The following is a 12,076-nucleotide window of genomic DNA, read 5'->3' on the forward strand; positions in this document are numbered from 1 at the left end:
AGGGAAAGGAGAAACACATGTCCTGTCCACGGCAGTAGCCTCCAGCTTTGGGGAATGTGAGCTCCATAGTGATGGACCTTGTGATTTTTTTTTCCTTTTTAATTATGGTAAAATACACAACATAAAATTTAACCATCTTAACCATTTTTAAGGGTACAGTTTTATAAGTATATTTACATTGTTGTGCAAACAATCTTTAGAACGTTTTCATCTTGTAAAATCGAAATTATACTCATTAAACTATATCCTGGTTTTTTAATGCAACCAACAACGTGAACTTTTAGATAAAAGTTATTTATATATTTAAAACACTCAGAAGGCTGCAATCACCACCTAATGATCCAACTAATCTTCCTTCTACACTTCTGTTATCCATTCTTTACATCTCTTATTTTTTGGTTTTTTAAGTTTCTCTTGCCTCTTCCACTAGGTTTTAGCTCTTTAAGGTTAAGAACAGTCTACATTTCTTTTTGTCTCCACACACAACCTACGTAGAGATGTGTGCACCATAGGCTCAATTTTCAGTAATGTGTGTTTTTGCATTTCTTTCCTCCACTGAAAATGCATGTGCACGCTAACCCTACTTCCAGAGTGCACCCTTCATCTTGACTATTACCTTTCCTTTTATAAGAGGGTTAGCAAAATAGGAGTGCCAAAGAATCTGACAAAGGGTGCAACACAAGGAGGTCAGAACTGGCCGAACATGTCTTCAGGAGAGGTCTCTTGTTCTTGCACTTTACTTCATCTGTTCACATGCCTGCTTTAGAGTAAAGTGTAAGAATAAATAACAACAAAAGGACCTTGTTATTTTCTCTAAGTTTAATTCTAAGTCGAAAACCTTTAAAATTCAACCTTTGTTGTTGGGTCCTCTCTTTTAAGGATGCCAAACTCATGACTCCACCAGCTTTGTTAACCTCCATAGTTGAAGATACTATATATTGAGAGTTGTGGTTTTGATATGAAAATTTCAAAAAATTATAGCAGTTTTCAGTTTGGAATGTGAATTTTCTAATTTGCTCCTGATGATGACCCACAAATGGGGCAGGTGTATTATTTCCTTTTATAGATAAGGAAATTGATGTGTAGAGAGAGTAAAGATTTGCCAAAGGCTATTCTGCTTGAGCCCAAAGACTGAATTTAGTACAAAATCAGCTATGTCATACCTGCTTCTTACCTAGTTCTACATGTTACTATACTTGTTAATGTTCTCTCTAAAAATGTCTCTCCTCTCTGCGTGTAACCCAGGTTAAAGAGAAATGAATTAGTAATATAGTGGCACTCATACTGTTCCCTTTTACTTTTTTCAAAGATGTATGTTTTGATGTTAGGAAAGTTGGAACGAGGGCGAGATGGGGGAGTATTAAATGATAACACTCAAATGAACATAAGTTTAGATTCTGAATTCCTTAATTACAAACTGAAAGGCAGTAAAGTTCAATGAATTTGGGGACGAGTCCTTGAGTAATAGTTGTGCATGGAATTAAGCTTCTAGTGTTAAGGTAAAACCATTTCTGCCAAGTCATATGCGTTGTTCTAGTCCTTAAGTGTGGAACCCACAGAGAAAGCAGTACATTGCCAAATACGTTTCTGGCTTCATGCCACCGCTTTTTCTCCTTATATCAAGGAGAAAAAAATTAAATGGCAGCCATTTCTATTTCTTCACTGTATATTCCCCCCATTTTTTGTAGTAGTTTGTTTGTTTTAAGCAACTGTTTTAAAGGTATTATACCTCAGAGTGTTTTTTTAAAGCAAAGTTTTGGCTTTTTTTACATGACTAGAAATTTGCCTAAGCTGTATATCCTCACTTTCTTCTTCAGACAGATTAAAGCATCTGTCTTCTTTGAGTTGCTTAAAGCTTAAATAGGAAAAGCTATACTAAAGGTAGCTCAATATTTGTGGCACTAAGTGCTTCATTGTCAAAAATACATATATTGAGTCCACTTTGGGGAATGTTTACCTTAAAATTATAAAAGAATTCCCTACTCTGTGATAACGTTGTATATAGTTTTTTTCTGTCTTCTTCCCCTTTATTACTTCCCCTTTATTATGAAATTTTAAGTTCATTTTCCTTGGGTGGCTAAAATTTATTGAGGTGGTTAAATCTATTGCACTTCTTCTCTGAAAACCTTTAGTTGTATGGGGAAAATCTTTATATGTGACCTTAAACTTCAAAAAGAGCATAGCCCATTGGGCTTGGAGTCATAGGTACAGGTAATCATATCCTGAATGAGTTACTCATCTACTGTAAGTCACTTTAATTGTTTAAACCTTAGGCTTCTTACCTGTAAAATGAAAGTAATTGTAGCACTTAGGTCATCATGATATGAAGAGTATTTACGATGATGGCCGCACTGTTCTCAGCATAGGGTCTGCTTTCTAGTAAGCACTCAAGTGTTAGCTGCTGTTATTAATTGTAGGAAGCACGATACACTTTGGTGCAGAAAATACGGGAAGCTTGGGATTTTAAAAAGGGAAATGTGGTTGCGTTATCAATCTTGGGGTCACGAATTTTGCTGTATCATGATTCCTCGATGACTGACATAACTTTCAGTTTGGTTCCTTGCACTGAAATTACTGATCTCATAGTGAAAAATAGGCACTTAAAAGAATAGCAGATCTGAGTGTATCATCTCATGGAGAATTTCATTCCTAAAGAGGGAATTCTGTGTTTTCTTTGAAAAAGACTAGAGTTGGAATCAGGACCAGAGCCCTGCCACTGACATTACATTCTTTGGCAAACTCACCTCTCTTCTTTCTGGGTTCTTCATCTGTAAATCTGGGTGACTGGACTGAATTTTTCCTATATGGAAAATTCCTTTGTTCCTTAAATTTATCCAACTAGAAAAGGAGGTTACTCTTCTTGGATAAGTTGATTGCAAATGTCAGTATAGTTATTTGTAACTGCTCCTTGGAATCTTTCTGCATTTCTTTCCTTTCTTCTACTTTTTGTTTTCAACGTGATACTTAAATAGTCTTCATTTGCCATGAATAAGCAACTTAACTTTAAAAGCCTTTACCAACTTGTTCTGTTTAACAGAGTTGCTTTATCTCCCTTCATATACATCCCAGTAGGGAAATTCTAATAGGAAGGTTCTTCATCATTGCTGATGCTACATTTAAGTGGAGCTGCAAATTAACTGTCTGCTCAGTGACCCCAGCAAGCAATGTCCCTAGTAACGGTGGCCTAAGAAATACCATTATATAGTGGATGAAGATAACTGCTTTAAATATTTTTTAAGTCCTTGAGCTTGGTCAGTTTATATAAATGTATTTTTCAGTAATGCTAGTCACAGGAGAGATTCAGTTCTGTGTTCTGAGGGTAAATTTCTTTGTGCTTTAATGAGATGGTTTTAGAACTAGCTCCATGTTTCCATTAAGTACATTAGGGAAAATCGTTAAGTATGTATCCTTTACCGTTCAGATTCCAAGCATCCTTTAAGCACGTGGGTTCATTATTGTTTCTATAATTTTACAGGAAATTATTAGTTCTTTGCCTAACATATTAAATGACAAATATGGAAGGAAGGTCCTTTTGTACTTACTAAGCCCCAGAGATCCTGCACATACAGTACGAGAAATCATTGAAGTTCTACAGAAAGGAGATGGAAATGCACACAGGTAAAAACAAGTAAAATGGCTTGAGCCCTTTATCCTCTGCTCTGATTTATTTATTTTGAGTAGTGTATGCTTCCAGAAGTCTACTTATACATGCACACCCCTTCGTGCTCCCTATCTCTAAAACTCAAAGGGTGAATTTAATTTTTAAGCCTGTAGTTGTTCTTATCTTGGAAAGGAAATAAAAGCGTCATGCTAAAAGAATGCCTCTGAGGTACCTGGCACATAGCGGGCACTAAGGTGTGTGGTTGGTTTTGGTTTTACTTTATTTTGAAAGCTACTGGCACCATATAATTATGTACTCTGAAGAGTAGAGTTCATAAAGTAGTCTAAATATGTGTTGTAAGATATTTTGTTGTTTTTGTTGTTTGGTTTTTGGATTGGTTTTAGGTATTTTTAATTACATAAGGCAACTTCACTTATTGAGCGCTCGTTCTATACCAGGCACTAGTCCCATCCTGGGGACACAAAGATGAAGGATGGATATCCCACCCTCAAATCAGTTATGTACATGCATAACAGAAAGATACAATTGCAATAGTGTGACACAAGCTATTTGTTATAAGCCTTTAGTGGTTTTTGTGAAATAAGACCACCATATTTCCTTTGCCATTAATCTTAGCTTAATACTCATTCAACATATTCCAACAGTAAGAAAGATACAGAGATTCGTCGCCGAGAGCTCTTAGAATCCATCTCTCCAACTTTGTTAAGCTACCTGCAAGAACATGCCCAAGAAGTGGTACTTGATAAGTCTGCCTGTGTGTTGGTTTCTGACATTCTGGGAGCCGCCACTGGAGATGTTCAACCTGCCATGAATGCCATCGCCAGCTTGGCTGCAGCAGAACTGCATCCTGGTGGCAAGGACGGAGAGGTAATGTGCTATTATAATACAGGTAGGAAAGCTGCAGTGACTGCAGAAACTCCAATCATTGAGAACATTTCTATAAAGAGAATTTTAACGATTATTATCTCAACTCATTGCATACCAACAGTACATTTGAAAAGTGTGAATTCATAACACAGTTTTGTTTCAACACTGTCTTTCTCAGAAACTTAACAGTGATTCCATGAGTAAAATAAAATTCTTTTAATATGGCTCTCTGTTGTATACGATTGGCCCCAGGCTGCCTTTCCAGCATATTCTATGCTCTTAATTCTATCTTGAATTTGCTGAGGTCTTTTGCACCTCTCTGCATTTGTACGTGCTGCTTCCCTCAGCCACGAGTGCTGCCCACGTCTATTTTCCTGTGCTCTCCATGTAGAAATTCTTACTCATTCTTCAGGGTCCCCAGAATCCTTCTCCATAAAGTCTTTTCAAATACCTTTTTGTTAAAAAGTCTTTGTTCTGTCTGATTGCTCCTGCCTGTGTTATTTGGGCCCCATGTTATTCTGCCCTTCATCTTAAGTTCTTTGGTTCGTGTACCTGATCTGTGCTAGGCACTGCTCAGCACTGTCCTCTCCCCACCCCGCACCCCCAAAAAAGCTTACCATTTTGGTGCACACAGTATTTAAATAAATACTTATACAAATAACCATTTCAGGTTGAGATAAGTGCTGTGAAGCTAAACCACACATTCTTTGGGATTAAGAGTGGGGGCCAACCTGTCCTCAGGAAGGCTTCCCTAGGCAGTAAAAGCTAACTTGAGACCCAAAGGATTAATAGCTCTGTGAGGAACAGTTGGAGATTCTAAGCAGAGGGAAGAGCATGTGCAGCAGCCTAAAGGAAGGAAAGAACTGAGCTTGTGTGAGAAGAGAAGGCTCAGGAAGGTGGAAATCACTTAGCAAAGGGAAGAGGAAGACAGAAGCCAGTTCATACAGGGCACTTGTCCTGCACAGTTGTAAGCTCCTAATGAACAGATGTGTGTGGGGAGCCTGTTATTTTTTCTGACCTATGCAATAAGGGAAGAGAAATGGCCTGTGGATCTTAGAGAAGCCCTTGGCCCTGCCCTCATAGAGCAGACCGTATTAACAAATCGGTGAAATGCGTGCATAATGAAAGTTTCTTTTTAAAGAGATTGAGTCCATGGTCTCCCATGCTTGATAAGGAGAGATCCTCCGTACTGTGGGAACAATGACATGGCCCTTTTAAAAAGGAGTAAGATTGAGCTAAAAAGATACTTTCTTGGCCAGCTAGTCAGATAATATCCATACATAGTCACATGTATTTAAGCATTCAGCATTAGGTTTTAATGTTTCTACTATAGTGTTCTCTCCCATAGGTGTATTTGTACCTCAGAACTAGATACTGCAACCTGAATAGTGGTTAGCATGATCATAAGATAAGCATTGTATGGTGCTCTTCAAACTAGAACTCACAAAACTGAGTCTGAACTACTTTTTGGTGGCTGTGTTATCTTGAATAACCATCCTCATTTCAGTGTGGGGATTGTAATAGACCTCTGGTCTCTCCAGGTGTAACGGTCATTGTAGATAAAGACCGTTTAAGCCTATGTAACTTTCAACTTCACAGTGTCCTTATCTGTATGCGGTGATATGGAATGGATTGTAGGCCAAGGCATGGATGACAATAGCTTGTAAATTAATGTGTTATTGATCCCTTATAGCTTCACATTGCAGAACATCCCGCAGGACATCTCGTTCTAAAGTGGTTGGTAGAGCAAGATAAAAAGATGAAAGAAAAAGGAAGACAAGGTAGGTTATTAAACTTGATCTTTTCTTGTATGTCATGTGGAATTTCAGTAATTCCTGGCATCCCTGAACTTTTTGTCAGTCATTTAAGTTGAATGTTCAGAAATAATGTCTGTAAGAAATAATTGAGTGGTTGCAAGTATTGTTTAGAAAATGCTAGAAATTTGTGTCCTAGAATCCTTGCATTTTTTTCTCTTCCACACTCTCCCTCACTTTGCTACTTCAGACTTCTGATTGGGCTTGGCCAATTTTCTAAAATGCTATTCTATTTCTGGAGGATGATGAGAGCAGTACAGTGTGTGTTTATGTGCATGTGTGTGGCGGGGCGTCATTTGTGAGTATCATCACTCAGATTTGAAGGCATGATATTTATCTCTAGTTTTGAGAAAAGGATAAGCAGAAGAAAATTATCCTTATCAGAGAATCTTGAACTGGTGCCAGTTTGACATTGAAATACATGTGACCAAAGAGCAAGCCAGTCCTCGGCGCTTTCTGGTTTTTCATAAACCTGACAGCTGCTCTGTAGAAACTCAGCTCTCAAGAAGAGGACAGCGTCTTTTATCTACTTGAAAAGTGGCATACCATTCCCCCCTCAGTCCTGTCTTTGACCAAACCTTCTCTTACTAAATTCAAACTCTACCTGGTATTTTGGCCACTAAAGGGATTTTTTCCCCTACTTGAGTAAAGCAGTTTGGGCTTTCTGTTACTGTATCCGAAAAAAAAGTGACATTACGAATTTATGTCTTAAGTTGCAGTTCTAATGGCTAGTGAGGCAGCATAGCAGTAGAACTGTCACTTTTCGCTCTACCTTTAAGAGTAGAGACTTGGAGCTCTTTCTCACTGTAAACTTTTTGTAAAAAGCTTATAATAAGTTTTGAATTAAAAAAAATCATGTATTGAATCAGCTTTTTCATTTTTCATTATTGAAAAAGTTGGTGCACAGTTGAGCTGCTTATATCAGAGAAAGTTGTCTGGCCTGCTTTTAAAATCCAGGCGTTTTCCTCTTAATTAAAATGTGCTGACAGGCCTAAAACATGCCTGCTAGGGTCTGTCGGGTTTGTCATTTTCATGTAGCAACAAATGAGTGTGATTAGCTGTCTTGGTTCTCCCTTGGCTGTGTAACAAGCCACCTCAAAACGGTCATTTGATCTGGGTTTGGTGGAGCTTGTTTCTGCTCTGCTTGGAGGCTGCTCAGCTTGGGTTTGGAGTATCCACATTCACAATGGCTGGCAGTGGTTGAGGCCAGCAGCCTCACTTCCTCTCCTTGGGCTGCTTGGCCCTCCTCATAACATGGTAGGTTTGGTTTTAAGAGAACAAAGTAGGTACATGGTTCTTCTCATGATTTAGCCTCAGAATTATTTAACATCACTTTTATTACACTTTCTTTGTTAAGTCAGTCACAAAGGCTCACCGAGATTCAAAAGGAGAAGACATCGATTGATTCCATCTCTAAATTGGAGGTGGGGAGGGGCAATATTCTAGAAGAGCACATAGGACAGGAGGTATTATTGTGGTCACCTTTGGAAAATACCATGTGCTTCACTAACCTATCTGTTTATGCTTAGCATGTGCCATGAAAAACTAAAAAGCCTGCTTCTTGGTTTTTAAAGCCTCCTTACATTTGAGTGTCTCTGAATAAATTATACATGCTTCCTACCTAAGATGTTTCCTTTCAAGATAAGTTTTCTCTGTCTTCATTTGCACTAAATCCTAGCCTTCAGAATTTCTCCTTTGTCTAAGAATTAGTTACACTTAGATGGCACAGTGAATAAGTTAATATACCAAGACCTTGGGAATCAGGTATACTATAATAAGAGATTAATGGTATTTTTGATGGGTGAATGTTTAGTGTTGTAGAGAGAAATCGCCAGGTGTAAGCCAGAAGAGTCATTTGCCCACTATGTTCATGGCACCTTCTGAGTGAGCATTTTCCATGAGGGAAAACTTAATTTTAATCAAACCCAGGGCGCTACTGTCAAATATTTACTTCCTGAATACCTTTCAGGTCAGAGTTAAATCATTCAATAGCACAAAGAAACGTAAACACAACCAACCGAGTGTCTTATAAGAATTCATTGTTTTTAAGAAATCGCTGTACTAAAAACACATTATATAAACTTGAACTGGAATTTTTAGTGTTGAAGTTTGGGTGAGAACTCTTTATTAGCATTTTTATTAAAACATATTTAAAAGCAGTAGAGAAGGAGATTGGGAGTTTAAATCTTAGTATGTGATGTTCACTAAGTTTCAGTATATTTTACAGGGTGTTTTGCGAAAATACTGGTAGAGCATGTTGGTATGAAGAACCTGAAGTCCTGGGCTAGCGTAAATCGAGGCGCCATTATTCTTTCTAGGTATGTATAACGTATGCCCTTCTCTGCACAGAGTCCCCATCCTGAATGCCTGTTCATGCAGAGACTCTTCTCACATTTATTTCTCCATTCTAATATTTGTTCCCAATAGTCTAGTGTTAACTGTCAGCTGCTCTTGGTCTGCACAAGTATACCAGACATTAGGAAGCAAATGTAACTCCTTCAGTCAGCCCTTACAGTTTTGTTTTTTTTAATCAATCTTTTGGATGGGAGGGATCATAAAATTATGACATTTAAAGGTATCATATGATTGTCTCACTACATTTATGGTTTTGACCAAGATGTAATTGTATTATTGTTAATGAATTAGTCTTGACTTACGAAAACTGACAATGATTTTTTTTTTAAATTGTGACTGACTTTATCTGTAATTTTCATTCACTGTTTTCAACTATTCTAAAAGGATCTGAGTAACATTTGCTTCTGAATCTGCATGCTAATTGTTTATTTCTAATTAAAATGGATAGAAAACTGATGATTTGTGAATTGAAGCATATGTTTAACTTGCATATTGTTCTCTGGACATAGTATATTGAGTTTATAATTTACACTCATTGAAATTTTCATGCATTCTATTCCCAGATGAAACCTTTCTATTAAGAACATTCATTTAAAAATAAATTTGTGTGTTGTTTTGAAGCAGTCACTGTTGATTTTTTTCCCCTGCTGAGTTACCAAGGTTTATAAGACAGATACCAGTCTTAGTTTGAATTTCCCACAGTATTTCACATGCTCTCCGTATGACTGCTATGCAATTTCACCTGTATTGTTTGTAAATGTTATAAGTGTTTGTTCAATATATAATTTGATTTGGTACACATATACTCACAAACATACACATTCCATATGGGCTTTCATTTTTTTTCAGGTGTATCAGTATCTCCAAACATATGGGTGATACAGATCATTTTGTTTATTTCCCATTAAAATGAGTTAATTTTCCAGTTGATGTTGAACAGCCAGAATCCATTAGCTGAAACATGAATTTTTTTGATACATATTTCTTTTCCAGGAATTTGGAGTGTTAACACCTACTGACATATTCTTTCATTATACTTAAGTATTTCAGAAATGCTGTAAGATTAATGAATAGAGATCTCTTGTCAATCATAGCTCTCCTTGGGTGGATTTCAAACATAAGAAGGATGCAATAAAGTTTATTATGGAAGGCTACTTAGAATCGGAACAGGAGCACATGAAATATTTGAGATCCTGAAGGGAAGTTAAACTATAGATAACCTAAGAATTGATTAATACAGTAATTGCTTTTGTTTGGTTTTTAGAATATTGTCATGTGCTTGACATATTTGGTAAAATTCTCTGCTTGTTTACATTTTACTTCAAACCAGTGCAATTTTTTTTCTAAGTCATTTTACAGTAAGTGAAAAAGCATTCTGGTGAAAAAAGAAAATCTGCCTTGCATGCAGTCTAAAAAGTTATTCCAGGAAGCAGAGTTCTCTAACATTTAAAAGCATAGGCTCTAGACAGACTGCCTGGGTTCCAGTCTCAGCTCACTCTGTAGCCTTGGGCAAATTATTGAACTCTTTCGAGTCTTAACTTTGTTAGTTGTAAAATGAGATAAGTAATAGTCCAATGTTGTGAAAACTAAATGAGATGATGTATATAAGATACTTAGCATTATGTCTAATACATATGTTCAATAAATATTAATTTTTATTACTATTATGAATTACGTGACTCTGCTTAAGCTAAGGTATTAAAATAAAAACACCTACTGAGTCACAGATCTCTTAAAAGGGCACTTTACAGCTTCACAGGTGGCAAGAAGTTGTTATTGCTTGTGTCTCACAAGCCAGGAGAATGCTGCTTGGGGCTGTTGGCTTATTCTCTTTCTGGACATGATGGAAGTTACTGGGACCAGGCACTTTCAAAAATGCCAAGGATTTGTTTCAAGAGATCAGCATTTAAATGTGATCGTGAAAAAGTCAGGGGGAGAACCGGAAATTCAGCCCTGGTGCCTGTGCCACAGCCCCTGTTTAAAGACAAAAGAGGCCTGCTTGTTGTCAGCCACCAGGGCTCCGTTCACTGGTGATAGAGCACTCCAGCAAGATGTCAGAAAACAGAGCTGGCATTATTTTGCTTAATGGCTCACACTGACTAAATGCTTACTGAGTGTCAGGCTTTGGCTGGGCTTTACATACAAGATCATTTGAGCCCCCAAAACAACCCTGACAGGTAGAAGGTGGATTCTGTTGTTGATCCCACTTCACAGGTCAGGAAACTGAGTCTTTGAAAGTTTAAATAGCATGCTCTTGGTTTTTGTACAGTTACAGAGTGGCAGAGGCAGGTTTCAAATCTAGGCAGCTAAGCTCCAAGTTAAAGCTTTTTACCCTTGTACTAAACGTTCTAGCTGCAGAGTTCAGTAAGAAGGCCGGTAACTGCTTACCTTTCACAACCCCACCTTTCCTCTCCGTGCACGCATCCTCTCATGTTTATTCAGTTGCCAGTGAGCATTTCTTTGCCATCTGTTTGGTACATGTGGTGCCTTGAAATAAAGAAAACACTAGGTCCTTGCTCTTCAGTCTAGGTGGAGAAGGGAAGATAGAGTACATATAGTAAATAATTTTAAGGCAGGGCATTAGTACTAAGCTAGTCAAAGTGAAAGTGGGACCAATTCTATATGGAACAGAGTTACCTCCTACATTTGCTTGAGTGGCCCCACCAGCAAGGTTATAAAACGTTTTTTATTTATGTGGTTTTAGCAAATAGGCTGCTGGCCCCCATCATTCATTTGATGAAAAATAATGTATTTATAGTTACAAAACTTATCTCACAGGTCAGTGAAATTTTTATACTGTAGATGCAGGTAGTACTTGCAGATAGATGATCTAGGGATTTTTATAAAATTTAATTTTTCTGTTCGTTAATTTCTGTCTTCTTTCGTCAGCCTTCTCCAGAGTTCTGATGAAGAAGTTGCAAGCAAAGTCAAAGCTGGACTGAAAAGCCTGATTCCCACATTAAAAAAAAACAGAAACACCAGCAAAGGAATAGAAACGCTACTTGAAAAACTGTCTGCATAGATGAAAACAATTAACAAGATGGAATCATTTTTCCTCTTCTGATCTGTTTTCCCAGTGTGGAAAAGAAGGGCTAGAGTCTACCTTACTGGTAATCTGGGTGCTCTGTATATGTGTTTCTTCTTTGTATAAGAATTTATTTATAAAATGGTTTCTAACAGTGCTTTTTCTTTTTTTTTTTAAATCTCAACTATCTTTTCTATCATCTTGAGTAGTAAGTAAATCACAATATGAGGTAGTGATATAAAAGATTTAATAGGCATATACAGTGGGACCAACCAGATACATATAAAGGAGTTGTGTGAGTTGATTCAGAGGAAGACGTCCTTGGTGAGCAGTAGTCAGAAGGCTTCAAGGAGGAGCTAGGACTTAAGTGGACCTCAAAGGAAGCAGCATGTG

The 12,076-nt window shown here is 37.4% G+C and overlaps 1 protein-coding gene across 1 annotated transcript in view; it reads left to right on the top strand.

Annotated features, from left to right (window-relative positions):
• Positions 1-11,840, top strand: part of PUM3 (pumilio RNA binding family member 3) — a 36,386-nt gene extending 24,546 nt beyond the window's left edge. The window contains exons 14-18 of the mRNA XM_015594547.2: positions 3,476-3,618; positions 4,267-4,489; positions 6,183-6,270; positions 8,531-8,621; positions 11,548-11,840. Of these exons, the coding sequence (XP_015450033.1) occupies positions 3,476-3,618; positions 4,267-4,489; positions 6,183-6,270; positions 8,531-8,621; positions 11,548-11,680 (678 nt within the window). The 3' untranslated portion in view covers positions 11,681-11,840. The remainder of the gene's footprint in view (positions 1-3,475; positions 3,619-4,266; positions 4,490-6,182; positions 6,271-8,530; positions 8,622-11,547) is intronic.
• The last annotated feature ends 236 nt before the right edge of the window (positions 11,841-12,076 follow it).

The sequence above is a fragment of the Pteropus alecto genome, unplaced genomic scaffold, assembly GCF_000325575.1.
Source record: "Pteropus alecto unplaced genomic scaffold, ASM32557v1 scaffold95, whole genome shotgun sequence".
Taxonomy (NCBI): Eukaryota; Metazoa; Chordata; class Mammalia; order Chiroptera; family Pteropodidae; genus Pteropus; species Pteropus alecto.